Source organism: Pan troglodytes, chromosome 10 (assembly GCF_028858775.2).
Source record: "Pan troglodytes isolate AG18354 chromosome 10, NHGRI_mPanTro3-v2.0_pri, whole genome shotgun sequence".
Taxonomy (NCBI): domain Eukaryota; kingdom Metazoa; phylum Chordata; class Mammalia; order Primates; family Hominidae; genus Pan; species Pan troglodytes.
The window spans coordinates 42,362,320-42,382,204 of NC_072408.2; the positions used below are offsets into that span (position 1 = coordinate 42,362,320).

The following is a 19,885-nucleotide window of genomic DNA, read 5'->3' on the forward strand; positions in this document are numbered from 1 at the left end:
GGGCCCTGGAAGGAGCGGGAGTTCAAGCCGAGCAGGGACGGGGCTAGGGGTCGGGGGGTGGGGGCAGAAAGCTGAAGCTGACACCCGTGCATCCGGACACCGCACGAGCATCGCCTGTGACAGCGCCCCGGGTCCGGTGGAGGGCAGCGGGGGGAGGAGGGAAGGAGGAGGAGAAGGAGGAGGAGGCGGGAGCAGCATCCGGAGCGGAGCTGCAGCAGCGCCGCCTTTTGTGCTGCGGCCGCGGAGCCCCCGAGGTGAGAGCCTGGCCGAGTTGTGGGGGGGTGGGGGGCAGGGATGGGTCTGGGTCCTGGGATCCGGGCGTGGAGGGAGGGTCGGGATGCAGATGTGGCCTGGTGCGGGGTGATGGCGTGGGGATGCTGAGGCTGTGGGGATGGAGGAACTGGGGACCTGGACCCGACGCCTGTGGGGCTGGGAAGGAAGGGAATGGAGCGGAGGGATGCCGCGGCCCAGCTTGGAGACGAAGGGCCTCCAGAGCTGGAAAGGACCGTATTGGGGTGGGGTGGAGGATGATTGGGGGACAGACTTAAAGGACAGAGGGCAAGAGAACATCTCCTCCCACTCATCCTCAGGAAGAGAGAGAGGGAAGGAGGAGGGAGAGTTTTGGCCCCCTCTAGGGAAGGAAAGGAAGGGCAAGGACTGATATACCCACCATCTACACACACACACACACACACACACACACACACACACACACACACACACTTAGCAGGCTGGACCTGAAGATTAGTCAGAGAGCACCTGTTCCTGCATGCCCAGGCGTTGGTCCCCCTCCCCTTCAAGCTGTGATCCTCCTAATCCCCTCCAGCTGTGGCATTCACCTCCAGCTGTGGCATTCACCTCCATCCAGCTGTTGCATCCTCCCCTCCCCCATTCACTTGTGGGTTTCTCCCTCCTCTTTCTCTCCATCTCCTCTGGCTCCCCTAACCCATCTCCCCCAGTCAGGCCCTCCAAAAACCTCCTCCCTTTCCCACAAACACTCCTCAAACTCATTGGCTTAAAAATAAACAAGAGTTGAGACTTGCTGGTAACCAAGGCCTTGACTGAGAGGAGGGAAGAGTCAAGGCTCTGTAGACAGTGGGAGGAAACAGTGAGGTGTCCCTTAGAATTAAGAGAGGAGTCCTACCTTGTAGATGCTCATCTGCTGCCTTTTTCAGAGGAGCGTAGGTGAGTGGCCTCCAATCAGAAGGGAGTGCACATGAGGTCTCCTCACCCCACCCAGAGTCGTCTCAAGCCACAGTCAGTGCATCCCTCTAAACACATTTCCCTTGCAGTTCTCAAGGTGGACTCCATTGCTCTAGGAGCTTTGAGTTTCAGCCAGAGGGTCCTACCAAGCTAAGGCTAACAGAAAGGATTTAGGAAGGATAGGACTCAAGTGCCCCCTGAGCCTTCCTGTCCAGACACTGAAGTTTCTCTGAGCTTTAGGGCCCCACTCCCTCCTATCTCACACTTACAGGTGAAAAAAAGTGTGTCCCCTCAAGCGTATCATTCATCCATTCACTCCCATTGTCAACTGGGGTAATGTTAGGAAAACCCCAGCTCAACATGGAGACACCAGCTAAATATCCATCCCAGTTATGGACAGAGGAGGCAAGAAGTTAGACATGGCTCAGGATTTCCTAGGCTTCCTTATAGCTGAAGAGGGCAGAACCCTTCTAAAAACCAATTGCTTTTCCCCTCGTGGTGACACTGTGGTAGGATCGGGCTTTTCTAGGAAGAGGACTCTTGGTTCTACCACTCACAGCCCGGACTCTCGTAATGCACAGTCCTCCCTCTCCCCTGCCTGGATCTGGAGAGAAAGAAGGAATCAACCCTGTAAGAAGTCCTTGCTAGGGTGGACTGGAGATCACCCCTACATTCAGGTCCTCAGCCCTACACCAGTCAAGCCCTGGGACCCCCAGCTGCCATGCTTCTTCCAGTGAGGTGGAAATGTCTGCCCCTCACGCCAGCCACTCATGCATTCACTCACACTGTTGACTGAGGTGATGCTGGGAAGAAGGATGCTGTTGAGATGATGCCAGCAGGGGACATAGGGGCTTCATGAGGGCCTGGCCACAGAGACTGGTCTGTCTGGTTCATTGGCTCCCAGAAGGACTGGGGTCATATGTGTGCGTGGAGAAGGTGAGGAGACTGTGACAGTGACCAGATTCCAGAGGAGGCTAAAGATCATTCAGGATAGAGCCCTTGCCCTTTGGTTTCTTCATTCTTTGGTCTTTTTTTCCCTCTTGTTTCTCCACCTCCCTTTCCACCCGTACCCTCCCTACTGGCACTTGCTTTGAGAAAGAGAACAAGGGAAAGAAGGGAAGGGAATCACATTCATAAAAAACTTACAAGTGTGTGTTAGGCACTTTCCATATGGCTAATGCTTATAGAGAGCTTCCTGTGTGCCAGGTCCTGGGCCAAGAACTTTATTTTGATTGTCTTAATCATGCCCGTAACAAGACCAAGTGAGATAGTGTTATCATCATCTCTGATGGAGGAGAAAACTGAAACTTAAGTAATTTGTTTAAAGTAAAAAAGTTAGTATGTGGCAAGAGGTAGGATTTGAATCCAGGTCTGTGTAACCCAGAACCTGTGTTCTTACCCACCACATTATGTACTGCATTGCCACTGTGGGACATAGGTACCACTGTCCCCGTTTAGCAATGAAGAAACTGAGGTTTGTTGAAAAGTCTCAGGCCAGGTCACCCAACTGGCCAGGAGCAGAGACAAGACCTCAGGAAGCCACTCTGATTTTGAGGCCTGTGTTCTCTCCTCTACTACCTACCCTCTCCCTATTGCACAATTGTCCTAATAAGCTAAGTGAAGGAATGCATGAGCAGTCCATCAATCGTATTTTCTCTTTTACAATTTAAATTTTATGTCTTACTTTAAAAGCAATTCAAAGTTGTTACTGAAATACTAGGAATATACGTAAACCCAAAGGAGAAAATTAAAACACTCACAATTCCACCTACCTAGAAACTGTTGTTATACTTTGGTATTTATTCTTCCAGATTTTTAAAAATGCCCATCCCGTTGAGGAACTATTTGTTAACATCCGCTGAACTTCTTCCTGGTCTATCTGAGGTCCTAGGTAGGAGGGACTCCTGAGGCCCATCCTACCCTGCTCTTGCCCTCCCCTTCCCCGAGGCCTCCATGGGTAAGGCTGAGGGGTGATCCAGGGCCACATGATCAAAGGGAGGATCTTAGCAGTATAGCTGCTTAAGAGAGCAGATTCCAGAGACAACTGGCCAGGGAGTGAGGATGGGGTGCAGAAAATCAGGCCATCCCCCTTAGTCCAGAGGAGACAGAATGGCAGGATTTACAGAGGAGGGACTGGTGATCTGGTAGAGGAATGACTGGGGACTCCAGCACAATCACTAGCACTGTGACCTGGTTCTACTGGAACCTGAAATCACAGTTTATCCTGGGAAAGCAGAAGGTCAGAGACCAAGTCTTCAGCCTCTCCAGGATCCACAAAGACCTGGTGTCCAGCCAACCAGGAAGACAAAGCAAGGAGGAAACATGCTGCTCCCTGCACCCCCTCTATCACCCTACTTAACCTTCACTACCCCCAGCAGGGTGGGTTGGGCACCACAGAGAGATTACATTCCTTAAACTAAGTGGTGGCAAAACTGGGATTCTAGCTCTGATCTCTCCAAATCTGAAGCTGATTCTTTTTTCCTAAATAGTACTGTCCCTCCCTTCCCTGAACCCCTTCACTGCCCACCCCACTGGAAGTGTGGCAGCTAGGGGTCTCAGGGCTTGATTTACCAATCAAGGACCCGAATTTAGGGGTGATCTCCAGTTTTCCCCCAAGTTCTCAGGGGAACTCATTTCCCCCTCATGAGGGCACTAAGAAAAGCGATAGTTCTTTTCCTCTTGGGATCCTGGGGCCAGGACTGCGGATCCTGAAAAATGGAAAATAAAAACAAGCTGCAGGGCACAGTGGTTCACACCTGTAATGCCAACATTTTGGGAGACCTAGACTGGTGGATCATTTGAGCCCAGGAGTTTGGAACCAGCCTGGGCAACAGAATGAGACATGGTTTCTACAATTTTTTTTTTTTTTTTTTTTTTTTTTGAGATGGAGTCTCGCTCTGTTGCCCAGGCTAGAGTGCAGTGGCGGCAGACTACAGGTGCGCCCGCCACTACGCCTGGCAAATTTTTTGTATTTTTGGTAGAAACGGGGTTTCACCATGTTAGCCAGGATGGTCTCCATTGCTGGGATTACAGGCGTGAGCAACTGCGCCTGGCCTTTTAGTTGCGCCTGGCCTTTTTTTTTTTTTTTTTTTTTTTTGAGACAGAGTATTGCTCTGTCGCCCAGGCTGGAGTGCAGTGGCTCCATCTCGGCTCACTGCAGGCTCCGCCCCCTGGGTTCACGCCATTCTCCTGCCTCAGCCTCCCGAGTAGCTGGGACTACAGGCGTCCGCCACCACGCCCAGCTAATTTTTTGTATTTTTAGTAGAGACGGGGTTTCCCCATGGTAGCCAGGATGGTCTCCATCTCCTGACCTCATGATCCGCCCACCTGGGCCTCCCAAAGTGCTGGGACTACAGACGTGAGCCACTGTGCCCGGCCTTTTTTTAATTTAGTCTGGTGTGGTGGTGAGTGCCTGTAGTCCCAGCTACTCAGGAGGCTGAAGGGGGAGGATCACTTGAGCCCAGGAGGTTGAGGCTGCAGGCAGTGAGCCGTGATCATCCCACTGCACTCCAGCCTGGGCAACAAAGCGAGACCCTGTTTCAAAAACAATACAAGCTGCAGCCAAGGGGACAGGAGGCATGGCCACGATTGATCAGAGACCTTTATCCTCTCAGGGTTTCAAAGCTTGCAGAGGTGGAATTAGGACTCCAAATTCTTGGGTCTCCTTTCCCTTTGAAGACTCCCCTTCCTACCCCCACTCACGAGAGAAAGGGAATCATTCTCCTTTTCCTGAGTAAAAAAATGAGGTCTCAGACAGTGGAGAGCACTCAGTGTGAGAGCCCAAGATTTAGGCAGATGACCTGGCCTCTGAACTGAGCCCCTAAGACCACCAAACAGCTTGGCATTGACATTCTGCTGTTATACAAGAAGGAGCTAGAGAGAATTCACAGAGTTTACCTGCCACAGGCTTCCAAAATCTCAGGCCAGAGAACCTAGAAGGTGGGATAGATGGGGGGTGACTTCCTACCCCACTCTACCCTGTAGCCTCCTTATGGAGTCACTTTGGGGCCATCAGCAAAGCACTGAATTAGGGCCTGTTGGGTGTCCAAAGAGCCTCCTCCCCTGGCACATGTATGGCTTAGAGATCATTCTGTCCCCTCACCCAATGTGAGGCAGAAGCACCATCAACACTTGGTAGATGTGGTTGACAGTGAGTGACAGAGAGACCCACCCTCCTGTCACATTGCTGCCCTTCCCCCATGCTCTGCATAATTGATAACAGAGAGACAGCTACCCTCCCCCAGGGTGACTGAACGTCTGGGCCAGGGGCTCCTAGCCATCCTAGACGCCCCTCCAAAGCTCTGGCGCCAAGGCCCAGCCAGGGGGCAGTGGGACACAGCTGGCAGGTCAGAAATAAAGGAAACAGAAAGGGGTATGTGTGTGTGTGTTGGGAGAGAGGAATCTCCACTTTACTATAGCTCCCAGGGGCAGCAGCTTTCCCTCACTCCAGGTCAATGTGGAAGAGCTGTCACTAGCCTGAGATCTTTCCCTTGGTCCCATCTCCTACTTCTTCAGCTATCCCCACTACCGTAAAAGGCAAACAGGTGAAATGGCTTCTCTCCTTCTCTCCCCAGCTGCTGGCCCTGGATACCAGAAGGGCCTCTGGGGAAGCCTGGTGAACTGGAGGGAGGCTCGGCTGGCTGCAAGTGTCTCTGAGCATGTCACCCTTTCTATGCCTAAACCACCTAGTCGTCAAACAACCAGATGACGGCTGAAAAATTCCTTTAAAAAGCCAGGTGTTGTGCCTACTCAAAGCTCGGCTTCTAGACAGAAAAGGAGATGGGTGTTCTCCGTGTTTCTCACTCCCCTTTCATCTCCATTTTCTCAGGGTCCTCTGCTTTTCCAAACAGCTTTTCAAGCCATCCTTCTCGGGGCTGACTCCGCTTGACGCTGCTCCGGTGTCTGTATATGTCTCAGCTCCTTCCTCCTTCTCTAGCTGTACCTTTCGCCTTTTCTGTGCCCTGTCTCCCTTTCTCTCATTTCCTGCTTTCCTTCCCTGTGGTACTGCACCCCCAATGCCAACCCCACAAGTCCCCTCCTGCCAACACCAGACGCCTCAGCCGAAGATCTCTCTGCATGCGGGGGCAGGGGAAGGAAGGGAACACAGATGGGGCAGACCGCTGGGTGGGGGTCCGCACCTAAGATCCTCGCAGCCATCCCGGCAACCAGCCACCTGGGCCGGCCCAGGTCAGGGGCGGGGCCCAGGCACAGCCCCGCCCCCACGTCGCGCTCACGTGATCCGGGGCTAATCTTGTCCTGGTGACTTCACGCGCCGCCTCAGGCCCAGTCGTCATGGTTACGCCGCAGCGCCCAGCGCTTCCCCCAGCCGACCGTGTCCCTTCCCTTTCCCCACCCGGACCACCCCCTTCCGCCGCCGCGGCCCCCGCCCCAGCCACGCGCCACGTGACGGCCGGGAAGGAGGTCGGGAAGGGGGAGGGGGCGCTGTGGCCGTAACCCCTTCCTCTCCACCTTCAGCGGTCCTGACTTGGGCTTCGTCCTTCCATTGCTGGTGACCAAGCTGTCCAGGGCACGGCCCCGGCTCCTCCCCGAGGGCTCCAATCCCGCCATCCCTCCCTCCTGGCCTGTCAGGCGAGAGCGTCCCAGAGTCTTGGGCCTTGTTTCTGGGTGGTCCAGAAGCGAAGCCCGGGGTTGCGGCGGAGTGGGAGGTGGTGGGGGCGGGGAGGGAGGTGGGGGGGCAGGCAAAATCCCTTGGGTCCTCCAGACGAAATTCTCCCATATGTTGGCACTTTGCTTGGTCTGTGTTTGTCTGTAATTTGCATTGCAACCTACACCTTACCTCTTGAAGCCACAAATACCGCGTGGGATATGTTGGGGATTTGGAAGCTGAACTTTAGTGTGATTTGTGCTTTCTGGGCCTCAGTGCTCTCAAGAATATAGTGGGACCAGTAGTACCTCCTTCACCTGGCTCTTCTGAGGATTCAGGGAGCTAGTTTTGTGTGTGTGTGTGTGTGTGTGTGTGCGCGCGCGCGCAGAGAGAGTGTGCGGGGCTTAAGGCGATCCTCCGGGGTGAGTAGAGCAGTGGTTCCACCTTACCGAGCACCTTCTGCGTGCCAGGTGCTGTTGCAAGCCATGGTTCCCTTGTGATGCGAAGTCATCTCTCTAAAGGCTGTCCAGGCTCTCAAAGGAGCCAGACGCCCAACTACATTGTCCGTCCAGTATAATGGGAACCGTGATAGAGGACGCATAGTGGGGCTGTGTCAGCCCAGAAGGCGCATTAACCTAGAGCGGATCAGGAAAGAAGGACGTCCAGGATAAAGTGACACCTGGATAGAGATGAGAAGCGCCTTCCAGGCTGGGGGTGAAGCTTGAGCTTCTTCTTCTTCTTTTTTTTTTTTTTTTTGAAACAGAGTCTTGCTCTGTCACCCAGGCTAGAGTGCAGTGGCACAATCTCGGCTCACTGCAACCTCCACCTCCTGGGCTCAAGCGATTCTCCCACCTTAGCCTCTCAAGTAGCTGGGACCACAGGCATGCGCCACCACGCCCAGCTAATTTTTTGTATTCGTAGCAGAGACAGGCTCTCCCCATGTTGCCCAGGCTGGTCTCAAACTCCCGAGCTCAAGCGATCCGCCCACCTCGGCTTCCCAGAGTGCTGGGATTACAGGCGTGAGCCACTGCGCCCAGCAGAGCTTGAGCTTCTTAATAGCTATGGCCCTGTGGGCAGATTATTTAATACCTCTATGCCTGCCGGGCGCGGTGGCTCACGCCTGTAATCCCAGCACTTTGGGAGGCCGAGATGGGCGGATTATGAGGTCAGGAGATCGAGACTATCCTGGCTAACACGGTGAAACCCGGTCTCTACTAAACACAGAAAAAATTAGCCGGGCGTGGTGGCGGGCACCTGTAGTCCCAGCTACTCGGGAGGCCGAGGCAGGAGAATGGTGTGAACCCGGAAGGCAGAGCTTGCAGTGAGCGGAGATCGTGCCACTGAGCTCCAGCGTGGGTGACAGTGCAAGACTCCATCTCAAAAAAAAAAAAAAACCTCTATGCCTTAGTCTGTAAAACGGGGCTAATAATGCCCAGCTTACAGTTTTGAGGATTAAATATGCAAAGTGCTAATGCACCTTTACCAGAAGCTAACATACTTAGTAAGCCTGTTTTTCTTTTCTTTTCTTTTCTATTTTTTTTTTTTTGAGACAGAGTCTCACTGTCGCCCAGGCTGGAGTGCAATGGCGTGATCTTGGCTCACTGCAACTTCCGCCTCCCGGGTTCAAGTGATTCTCCTGCTTCAGCCTTCCGAGTAGCTGGGACTACAGGCGACCGCCGCCCCACCTGGCTAATTTTTTGTATTTTAGTAGAGACGGGGTTTCACCGTGTTGCCCAGGCTGGTCTCGAACTCCTGAGCTCAAGCAATCCTCCTGTCTCAGCCTCCGAAAGTGCTAGATTACAGGCGTGAGCCACTACACCCGGCCGTAAGCCTTCCTTAAGTTAGCCATTATCATTGGGTGTCCTGGTTCAAAAACCCGACGTGGCCAAGTTCTGTGTTGGTGGGGGTGGTTGTTTTTTCTTTTGTGACAAGGTCTCGCTCTGTCGCTCAGGCTGCAGTTCAGTGGTGCAATCACTGCTCACTGCAGCTTCACCCTCCCAGGCTCAAGGTATCCTCCCACCTCAGACTCCTGAGTAGCTGGAACTAAAGGTGCACATCACCACACTCAGCTAATTTTTTTTTTTTTTTTTTTGAGATGGAGTCTCACTCTGTTGCCCAGGCTGGAGTGCAGTGGTGCGATCTCGGCTCACTGCTCAACCTCCACCTCCCATGTTCATGCCATTCTTCTGCCTCAGCCTCCCGAGTAGCTGGGACTACAGGCGCCTGCCACCACACGCGGCTAATTTTTTGTATTTTTTAGTAGACAGGGTTTCACCGTGTTAGCCAGCATGGTCTCGATCTCCTGACCTCGTGATCCGCCCGCCTCGGCCTCCCAGAGTGCTGGGATTACAGGCATGAGCCACTGTGCCTGGCCGGCTAATTTTTATATTTTTGTAGAGATGGGTTTTCACCATGTTGCCCAGACTGGTCTTGAACTTCCAGGCTTCAGTGATCCACCTGCCTTGGCCCCTCAAATTTCTGGGATTAAAGGTGTGAGCCACCATGCCTGGCCCAATCTGTTTTTTGTTGTTGTTGAGACACAGTCTTGTTCTGTCACCCAGGCTGGAGTACAGTGGCGCGATCTCGGCTCACTGCAACCTCCTCCTCCCAGATTCAAGCAATTCTCGTGCCTCAGCCTCCTGAGTAGCTGGGACTACAGGTGCCCACCACCATGCCCGGCTAATTTTGGGGATTTTTAGTAGAGACGGGGTTTCACCATGTTGGCCAGTCTGGTCTCAAACTCCTGACCTCAGGTGGTCCGCCTGCCTCAGCCTCCCAAAATGTTGGTATTACAGGCATGAGCCACCACACCTGGCCCCCAATCTGTTTTAGAAAGATCCTTCTGAAGGAGCTGGATGGAGAATTGGGGTTAGGGAGGGCACTTGGAGACCAGCTGTCCTGGGCCAGGTGAGGACAGCTAATGAGGGTTGAACTAAGGCAGTAACAGTGGGACTGGAAAATAGCATGCACTGGGTTAGACCTTTACAAATCTAGGGTGCTTGTTAAATATGCTGATTCCAGGCCTAACACCCTCACCCCCCAGGAAAAAGTCTTCAAGGGAAAGGCCTGGTAATTATTACAAGAACTATCAGAGTTTCCCAAGCCTCCTTGTGTGCCTGTGTAATCATCTACTGAACCCTTCTAGATGTAGAGATTCCTGCCACTCCTCCCCCACTGCAATTCAGAATGTATGGCAATCATTTCCAGACTAACCCAGGGGCTCATGGAAGGACCCTGCTAGCTATGAGGAACAATTAGAGGGATGCTTGTTCTTGGGAATCTTCAAATCTCAGGATCTGGTAACCGACAAGTGTGGAGTGAGTTGGGAGACCAGCATGGCGCCTGGGGCCAAGTTCTGGACAAGTCTGGTGTAGGATTAAGGGTTTGCTGTGCCTTAGTGACAGCCAGTTTATTCCTTTGTATAGCTGAGGCTCAACTACAGCTCGCCTGAGGTCACATAGCCATTATGTGGCAGAAGCAAGTCAGGATTCAGGGTTTTTGTTTGTTTGCTTGTTTTTTGAGACAGGGTTTGGCTATGTCGCCCAGGCTGGGGTGCAGTGGCTTACTGCAACCTCCGCCACCTGGGCTCAAGCAATCGTCTCACCTCAGCCTCCAGAGGAGCTGGGACCACAGTCACAGGATCACCATGCACGGCTTTGTTGTTTTTTTTGTTTGTTTGTTTTGTTTTTTGTGTTTTGTGTTTTGTGTTTTTTGTTTTTGTTTTTTTTCTATTTTTGGTATTTTTCTATTTTTTCTATTTTTTTCTATTTTTCTATTTCTGTTTTGCCATGTTGCCCAGGCTGGTCTCAACCTCTTTTTTTTTTTTTTTTTTTTTTTTTTTTTTTTTTTTGAGACAGAGTTTCACTCTGTCGCCCAAGGCTGGAGTGCAGTGGTGTGATCTTGGCTCACTGCAACCTCACCTCTGGGGTTCAAGTGATTCTCCTGCGTCAGCCTCCCGAGTAGCTGGGATTACAGGCATCCACCACCACACCCAGCTAATTTTTTCTTTTTAAGTAGACAGGGTTTCGCCATGTTGGCCAGGCTGGTCTCAAACTCCTGACCTCAAGCGATCCACCCACCTCAGCCTCCCAAAGTGCTAGGATTACAGGCGTGAGCCACTGCGCCCAGCCAAGGTCTCAAACTCTTGAGCTCAAGTGATCCACCTGCCTCAGCCTCCCCAAAGTGTTGAGATTACAGGCATGAGCCAACACACCTTGCCAGATTCGGGTTTTTTAATGGTTGCTTTTTATTTATATATTTTTTGAGACAGAGTTTCGCTCTTGTTGCCCAGGCTGGAGTGCAGTGGCATGATCTTGGCTCACCAAAACCTCAGCCTCCCGGGTTTAAGCAATTCTTCTGCCTCAGCCTCCCAAGTAGCTGGGATTACAGGCATGTGCCACCACGCCTAGCTAATTTTGTATTTTTAGTAGAGACGGGGTTTCTCCATGTTGACCAGACTGGTCTCGAATTCCTGACCTCAGGTGATCCGCCCGCCTCGGCCTCTGAAAGTGCTGAGATTACAGGTGTGAGCCACTGCACCCGGCCTAATGGTTGCTTTTTAAATAGCACCCAGCTATGAACTGGGACACATCTCCATTGCCTGGAAAGTTTGGGGAGCAGAGGATGGGGCAATGGAGAAGAGGAAAGAGGAGATAAGACCTTGTTTGACCCCTGGGAGAGCCGCTGGACTGAAGGGAGGGCCAAGGGGGATGAAGCAGTGGCCTTCTGTGACAGTGTCTGCATCCCCATTGGCTGCTTCTGCCTTTTTCCCCACCTGTGCTGGGGGGACAGAACTCTGTGGTTACAACCTTCACTTACCTTGGAGAGGCCCAGGAGTGTGTTTTAGAATGAGGCTCTCACCTGAGTTGAGTGTTCCTGAGAGGGCCTCAGTAGTACCGTGTGTAAGTACCTGGGTGGGAGGCCCGGGTGCATCGCCTGTGTGTAGGCAGCTCAAGAATGCTGTCCAAGGGTGTCTGAAAGGTTTACCAGCATCGTGTGTGTGCTTCAATGTGAGGGAGGTCTAGGTGTTACTATTGTGTGCCTGAGGTTGACCCCGAGGTAAAGGTGTAAATGTGAGACCCTTCTGATACCTGTGTGTGCCTGTGAGTCTCGGGTGAAAAAAATGTGCTGCAGCAATGAATTAGTCATCTTACAGGGAGAAGGGAACTCATCTGTTACCATTATACTTGAATTTGAGACATATTTTACCAGTGTGTACCCACGTGGGGCTGTTACCTGAGAATGATACTCAGGTACGATACCTGTCTACCTATTACTTGCCTTACTAACATGCCTGAGAGGAAGCCCAAGTGTATCAGATTTCCTAAGATAGGTCAAGGTGCAATTTGGAGGGCCATGGGAAACGGAGCCACAAGTGTTACCTCCAGCAGGGCTACTGTGAACCCAGCACCCCAGTCTGTGCCTCTGGGATAAGTGTCCTGAGCAGGCAGGCCTGGGGCTTTAACAGCCCAGCCCCTCCTTCCTTCATTCCCACAGGGCCCAGTGTTCACCATCATACCAGGGGCCAGAGGCGATGGCTTGCCTCCATGAGACCCGAACACCCTCTCCTTCCTTTGGGGGCTTTGTGTCTACCCTAAGTGAGGCATCCATGCGCAAGCTGGACCCAGACACTTCTGACTGCACTCCCGAGAAGGACCTGACGCCTACCCAGTGTGTACTTCGAGATGTGGTACCCCTTGGTGGGCAGGGTGGGGGAGGGCCCAGCCCCTCCCCAGGTGGAGAGCCGCCCCCTGAGCCTTTTGCCAACAGTGTCCTGCAGCTACATGAGCAGGATGCAGGGGGCCCAGGGGGAGCAGCTGGGTCACCTGAGAGTCGGGCATCCAGAGTTCGAGCTGACGAGGTGCGACTGCAGTGCCAGAGTGGCAGTGGCTTCCTTGAGGGCCTCTTTGGCTGCCTGCGCCCTGTCTGGACCATGATTGGCAAAGCCTACTCCACTGAGCACAAGCAGCAGCAGGAAGGTAGGCCACGTCCTTGTGGGAGCCTCCTCTCTGTTTCCCTGAGCCCGAGATCTGTTGGTCAGCTCCGCTAAAGTCACGCAATGGTCCCTTCCCTCCCCATGGCCCAGCCCTAGTCCCTTAGCCATCCATCAGCCTCTAACTTCCCAGCTTCTTTTAAGGCCACCCATTCATTCCTTCCCTGTCCCCTCGAACCTTCTTCTTGGCCTATTTTTGGCTTTTTGCCTCACCCTCCTTAAGTCAATTCAGCCAACCCAATGCTATCCTGTCCCTGGCCTTGAGTGTGGCTCGTTCTGAGGCTTGTGGCACTGTGCCTCCTGCCCACAGACCTTTGGGAGGTCCCCTTTGAGGAAATCCTGGACCTGCAGTGGGTGGGCTCAGGGGCCCAGGGTGCTGTCTTCCTGGGGCGCTTCCACGGGGAGGAGGTGGCTGTGAAGAAGGTGCGAGACCTCAAAGAAACCGACATCAAGCACTTGCGAAAGCTGAAGCACCCCAACATCATCACTTTCAAGTGAGGTCCAGGGCAGGGGCTGGGTGTTGGGGATACTATGCTAAGGCCTGGTACCCTCCTGGGCAGTGGGACCTACCCCATCCTTCCCCAGAGGAGATCCATAGGTGGAATGGGCGGGAATGGGGGTTCCAGGTATGAATCAGGTGAATGCTGAGCCAGCTGAGGCCTTCATACCATTGTTTGGCTCCCAGGGGTGTGTGCACCCAGGCTCCCTGCTACTGCATCCTCATGGAGTTCTGCGCCCAGGGCCAGCTGTATGAGGTACTGCGGGCTGGCCGCCCTGTCACCCCCTCCTTACTGGTTGACTGGTCCATGGGCATCGCTGGTGGCATGAACTACCTGCACCTGCACAAGATTATCCACAGGGATCTCAAGTCACCCAAGTGAGTAAGCAAGCAGGGAGCAACAGATGTGCATGCAGGTGACCCACTCAAGTCAGTGTGGCCTTCTCCTGGCTTCCAAACCATGCCCTAGGTCCATGTGGCCATCTCAGAAACCTCTTCCAAGTGACAGTCCCATCTCAGGAGGGCTGTAGTGAGCCCCTCACCTTTGAGTGTCCCAAATGATTTTAAACTGAAAGGCAGGCCGGATGCAGTGGCTCACGCCTGTAATCCCAACACTTTGGGAGGCCGAGGCGGGTGGATCACAAGGTCAAGAGATCGAGACCATCCTGGCCAACATGGTGAAACCTCGTCTCTAATAAAAATACAAAAAAATTAGGCGTGGTGGCGAGTGCCCGTAGTCTCAGCTACTCAGGAGGCTGAGGCAGGAGAATCACTTGAACCCAGGAGGTGGAGGTTGCAGTGAGCCGAGATTGAGCCACTGCACTCCAGCCTGAGTGACAGAGTGAGACTCCGTCTCAAACAAACAAACAAACAAAAAAACCTGAAAGGCAGAGTTGCTGCAGAGTTAGATGAGGTGTGTGGAGGGGTGTGGACCCCAGCTGACTACACTCTTTACCAGCATGCTAATCACCTACGACGATGTGGTGAAGATCTCAGATTTTGGCACTTCCAAGGAGCTGAGTGACAAGAGCACCAAGATGTCCTTTGCAGGGACAGTAGCCTGGATGGCCCCTGAGGTGATCCGCAATGAACCTGTGTCTGAGAAGGTCGACATCTGGTGAGAACTAGGCTGAAAACTGAGAAGAGTGGGTGGCCAGCCCTGGGGGGATTGTGGGCAACTTCTAGGGCTTGAGCACAAGTGATGTCCCCTCATCCCTAGGTCCTTTGGCGTGGTGCTGTGGGAACTGCTGACTGGTGAGATCCCCTACAAAGACGTAGATTCCTCAGCCATTATCTGGGGTGTGGGAAGCAACAGTCTCCATCTGCCCGTGCCCTCCAGTTGCCCAGATGGTTTCAAGATCCTGCTTCGCCAGTGCTGGTAAGGATGGCCTGGGCTGGGATACTGGGCCTGGAGAAGTTGAGAAGCACGGTAGTACTGGGCTGGACTGACCAATAAATGGCAGGGGTACATTTAATTCAAAGAGACTGACTTTCATCTGAATCAGGCTCATGCTACCTTCTGAGCTGAGTCACCAGGGGTAATTGGTATCTACTCTGAACCTGTTTCCTCATCTATAAAATACACTTAACGATATCTGCATTCCTGATTTGTCATGAAGTGCCAGTGAGTGCATACAAGTACAAGGAAGGAGCAGCATAACCACCAAGCATGGTTGGTTGAGCCTCAAGTAAACCACCTTAGAACACAGAAGGAAAGGACCCCAGATCCTCATTTGGAACCTAGACCCAGGGAAGTTTGACGATTGCTAATCTGTCACTGAGCATTTCCCAAAATGTGGTTCCTTCAATGAAGTTATTCAGAAAAGGCTTTTATTTTGGGAGACAAGTTGGAAAATACGGGGTTCAATAGGTTTCCTTACTGCAGGATTTTGACACACTAATGAATAGTGTGTAATATTCTCTAGAGACAGTTGACCATAAGTTCTTTTGTCACAGAGTACATTCTAGGATTGGATTCTCCAGGACACACTTTGGGAAAGGATGCTCCAGTTCCTATCTGATCCTCCCTCAAATTCTCCCCTCTCCTTCCTAACTCCATTCCTTTCAGGAATAGCAAACCGCGAAATCGCCCATCATTCCGACAGATCCTGCTGCATCTGGACATTGCCTCAGCTGATGTACTCTCCACACCCCAGGAGACTTACTTTAAGTCCCAGGTGTGCTGTGGGTAGGAAAATGAATACCTAACTCCCCTTCTTTGCAGAGATGATGCTATTTGAGGGGGAGGCTGGGAAATGGGTTGAGTGGGACTGAAGAGATTGGCTCTTAGAGGGCTGAGTCAATCCACTCCTTTTTGCTCCAGCACACACATTGGCAGTGGTGTGGGCAACCTGCAGAGCCTTTCACTGGGTGAAGGGATGGCTCTCACTCTTCATCTGCTCTCAACCCACAGGCAGAGTGGCGGGAAGAAGTAAAACTGCACTTTGAAAAGATTAAGTCAGAAGGGACCTGTCTGCACCGCCTAGAAGAGGAACTGGTGATGAGGAGGAGGGAGGAGCTCAGGTGAGTTCCTGTGCTTTGGGGAGGTGATTTTACCAACAGCAAGGACTATGCACCCAGTCAGCTCCTACCCAGCCCCAGGGCGGGTGGAAGGACTACGAAAGGACTGTGGACAGGAATTCTGAGACTGAGATCTATTATGGCCCTAGGTGAACCCAGTTCACCTTGGGGAACCTTTCTGCCCATTGCAGACACGCCCTGGACATCAGGGAGCACTATGAAAGGAAGCTGGAGAGAGCCAACAACCTGTATATGGAACTTAATGCCCTCATGTTGCAGCTGGAACTCAAGGAGAGGGAGCTGCTCAGGTAACCCTACCTGTCCTTATGCACCAAGCCCTGGAGCTGTGCCTGCCTTAGAGGTCCTACTGAGACTGGGGTGCCCCTTCCTGGTCATTTGCCCAGCTGAGAAGGTGCCTGGATCTTTAGGCGAGAGCAAGCTTTAGAGCGGAGGTGCCCAGGCCTGCTGAAGCCACACCCTTCCCGGGGCCTCCTGCATGGAAACACAATGGAGAAGCTTATCAAGAAGAGGAATGTGCCACAGAAGCTGTCACCCCATAGCAAAAGGTGGGACGTGAGTACTGTGGTTCCAATATGGCAAGAGGGATACCTAAGTGACAACAGGTATATTAGCAGGGAGATGTGTACTTTAGTGTCCAAGGTTAGGGAGTGCTTTGAGTACATAGATTTGGCAGTCTTAACCTTTTACTTTTCCTCTCCTTCCAGGCCAGATATCCTCAAGACGGAGTCTTTGCTCCCTAAACTAGATGCAGCCCTGAGTGGGGTTGGGCTTCCTGGGTGTCCTAAGGGCCCCCCCTCACCAGGACGGAGTCGCCGTGGCAAGACCCGTCACCGCAAGGCCAGCGCCAAGGGGAGCTGTGGGGACCTGCCTGGGCTTCGTACAGCTGTGCCACCCCATGAACCTGGAGGACCAGGAAGCCCAGGGGGCCTAGGAGGGGGACCCTCAGCCTGGGAGGCCTGCCCTCCCGCCCTCCGTGGGCTTCATCATGACCTCCTGCTCCGCAAAATGTCTTCATCGTCCCCAGACCTGCTGTCAGCAGCACTAGGGTCCCGGGGCCGGGGGGCCACAGGCGGAGCTGGGGATCCTGGCTCACCACCTCCGGCCCGGGGTGACACCCCACCAAGTGAGGGCTCAGCCCCTGGCTCCACCAGCCCAGATTCACCTGGGGGAGCCAAAGGGGAACCACCTCCTCCAGTAGGGCCTGGTGAAGGTGTGGGGCTTCTGGTAACTGGAAGGGAAGGGACCTCAGGCCGGGGAGGAAGCCGGGCTGGGTCCCAGCACTTGACCCCAGCTGCACTGCTGTACAGGGCTGCCGTCACCCGAAGTCAGGTAAAGTATGGGAAGGCTCCCAAGCTCTTTCCCTTTTTCCTTATCCTCCCTGGGGTCCAAGTCTAATCCCCCACATTATGCTCAATTTTAAGCCATTCCCTACTTCACCCTTCATAACTATGTTCCCTTCTCCTGGATTCTTAGTGACCTCTTTCCACTTCTAATCAGACCCCCCCCACCCCCACCCCATCTCTCCTGTAGAAACGTGGCATCTCATCGGAAGAGGAGGAAGGAGAGGTAGACAGTGAAGTAGAGCTGACATCAAGCCAGAGGTAAGTGATGGCATTACAAGAATTAATGGCATTCTTGTTTTCTGCTAGGGGCAGAACCAAGCTGTAATCCCCCTCTTCAACATGTAGGTGGCCTCAGAGCCTGAACATGCGCCAGTCACTATCTACCTTCAGCTCAGAGAATCCATCAGATGGGGAGGAAGGCACAGCTAGTGAACCTTCCCCCAGCGGCACACCTGAAGTTGGCAGCACCAACACTGATGAGCGGCCAGATGAGCGGTCTGATGACATGTGCTCCCAGGGCTCAGAAATCCCACTGGACCCACCTCCTTCAGAGGTCATCCCTGGCCCTGAACCCAGCTCCCTGCCCATTCCACACCAGGAACTTCTCAGAGGAGAGCGGGTGAGTGGCACAACAGCAAAAAGCAGATATTGAACAGGGAGAGCTGTAAGCAGATGCCTTGTCTTTTAACAGCTTTTGGGGAGACAGCTGCACAGGCCAGAAAGTACCATAAAGAGCAAATATCCACGTGGTGGAATTTCAGAAGCCTCTTGCACAGAGCATCTATTATGATGCCTGACCAGTAGCTTGTATGTAGCTATAAATTGCAGCCAGGGAATGATTCTGAAAGGAGTCTGACACCTTGGAGAATGGCCTGAGCAACTGAAATCTGGAAGGAATAAAACCAGTAAGCTGGCTGGGCATGGTGACTCACGCCTGGAATCCCAGAACTTTGGGAGGCCGAGGCGGGTGGATCACAAGGTCAGGAGTTCAAGACCAGCCTGACCAATATGGTAAAACCCCCATCTCTATTAAAAGTACAAAAATTAGCTGGGCGTGGTGGTGCATGCCTGTAGTCCCAGCTACTCAGAAGGCTGAGGCAGAAGAATTGCTTGAACCTGGGAGGCAGAGGTTGCAGTGAGCTGAGATTGTGCTACTGCACTCCAGCCTGGGCGACAGAGTGAGACTCTGTCTTAAAAAAACAAATCAGTAAGCCACTGGCTATTAAAATGACCCCAGCAAAGAACCCCAAGGAATCTCACTCCATTTCTACTCTTTCTCACAGGGCCCTCCCAATTCTGAGGACTCAGACTGTGACAGCACTGAATTGGACAACTCCAACAGCGTTGATGCCTTGCGGCCCCCAGCTTCCCTCCCTCCATGAAAGCCACTCGTATTCCTTGTACATAGAGAAATATTTATATAAATTATATATATATACATATATATATATATGCGCCACATAATCAACAGAAAGATGGGGCTGTCCCAGCCGTAAGTCAGGCTCGAGGGAGACTGATCCCCTGACCAATTCACCTGATAAACTCTAGGGACACTGGCAGCTGTGGAAATGAATGAGGCACAGCCGTAGAGCTGTGGCTAAGGGCAAGCCCCTTCCTGCCCCACCCCATTCCTTATATTCAGCAAGCAACAAGGCAATAGAAAAGCCAGGGTTGTCTTTATATTCTTTATCCCAAAATAATAGGGGGTGGGTGGAGGGGCGGTGGGAGGGGCAGGAGAGAAAACCACTGCACTTTTCTGTTCCGTTTACTCTGTTTACACATTTTGCACTTGGGAGGAGGGAGGCTAAGGCTGGGTCCTCCCCTCTGAGGTTTCTCAGGTGGCAATGTAACTCATTTTTTTGTCCCACCATTTATCTTCTCTGCCCAAGCCCTGTCTTAAGGCCCAGGGGGAGGTTAGGAGACTGATAGCATGTGATGGCTCAGGCTGAAGAACTGGGGTGCTGTTTAAGTCCCTGCTTTTATCCTGGTGCCTGATTGGGGTGGGGACTGTCCTACTGTAACCCCTGTGAAAAACCTTGAAATATAACACTCCATGCAGGCCCAGCTGTTGAGGGTTTTCTTGATGAATGAATGGGGTACCATACATGGTTAAGATAAAGCCTTGGGCTCCGGACTTTATCTGAGGTGTCTGGAGAAGTTCTCCTGCCCCTCCACTTTTTTGCATCTACTCTCACTTAAATGAGTATAATGTCAAGCCCCAACTTTCTAAAATTATAGGAATAAATGGTAGCAGATACATCCTTCTAACTTGTTATGGAGGACTATAAATGAAGTTACTAAAAACAATAGACTGAAATTTTTAGTTTAAAATATGCAAGCCTGAACAAGGGGACCAACATTCCCAAGAAACTGGAACCCAGTCAGACATATGATCAACTGCTTAATGTGTATGCCATGTATGTCATGTGTCATTCCTTTCCCCCACCCCCTAGTGGAAGTGCTTGCCTACTCCTAGGACAGGTAAGTCCTCGGAAAGTCTAATCCTCAATCTTTTGGGCACAAGTTTTATAAGGGCCAACCAAGCATGGAGTCAGGGAAAAATAGGATCAAGGGCCACAAAAAAAGATGGAAGTGGTAAAATAGAAGAAAACATCTTAACCGGAATAAAGGCTTCCATTCAAAACCCAAGAAGGGTCCTTTGAGGGATAAAAGGTACAAAAATAACAGCAAGACAAGAGGAA

General features: G+C 52.4%; 1 protein-coding gene across 8 annotated transcripts; it reads left to right on the forward strand.

Moving 5' to 3' along the window:
- The first annotated feature begins 170 nt into the window (after positions 1 to 170).
- MAP3K12 (mitogen-activated protein kinase kinase kinase 12) lies at positions 171 to 19,247 on the forward strand. 8 transcript variants are annotated; one of them, XM_509099.9, is made up of 15 exons: positions 171 to 254; positions 12,305 to 12,478; positions 12,578 to 12,786; positions 13,111 to 13,294; positions 13,486 to 13,677; positions 14,258 to 14,416; positions 14,519 to 14,677; positions 15,368 to 15,476; positions 15,713 to 15,822; positions 16,011 to 16,127; positions 16,248 to 16,385; positions 16,545 to 17,169; positions 17,371 to 17,441; positions 17,529 to 17,802; positions 18,467 to 19,247. In XM_509099.9, the coding sequence occupies exons 2-15, from the start codon at positions 12,342 to 12,344 to the stop codon at positions 18,563 to 18,565; spliced, it is 2,583 nt and encodes an 860-aa protein (XP_509099.3). In that variant the 5' UTR covers positions 171 to 254; positions 12,305 to 12,341; the 3' UTR covers positions 18,566 to 19,247. The 8 variants fall into 8 exon arrangements, with proteins under 8 accessions (XP_509099.3, XP_009423585.1, XP_063641651.1 ...); XM_063785584.1 differs by lacking the exon at positions 171 to 254 and adding an exon at positions 6,507 to 6,624 and having other exon boundaries at positions 18,467 to 18,625; XM_063785583.1 differs by lacking the exon at positions 171 to 254 and adding an exon at positions 6,622 to 6,712 and having other exon boundaries at positions 18,467 to 18,625.
- Positions 19,248 to 19,885: the final 638 nt, after the last annotated feature.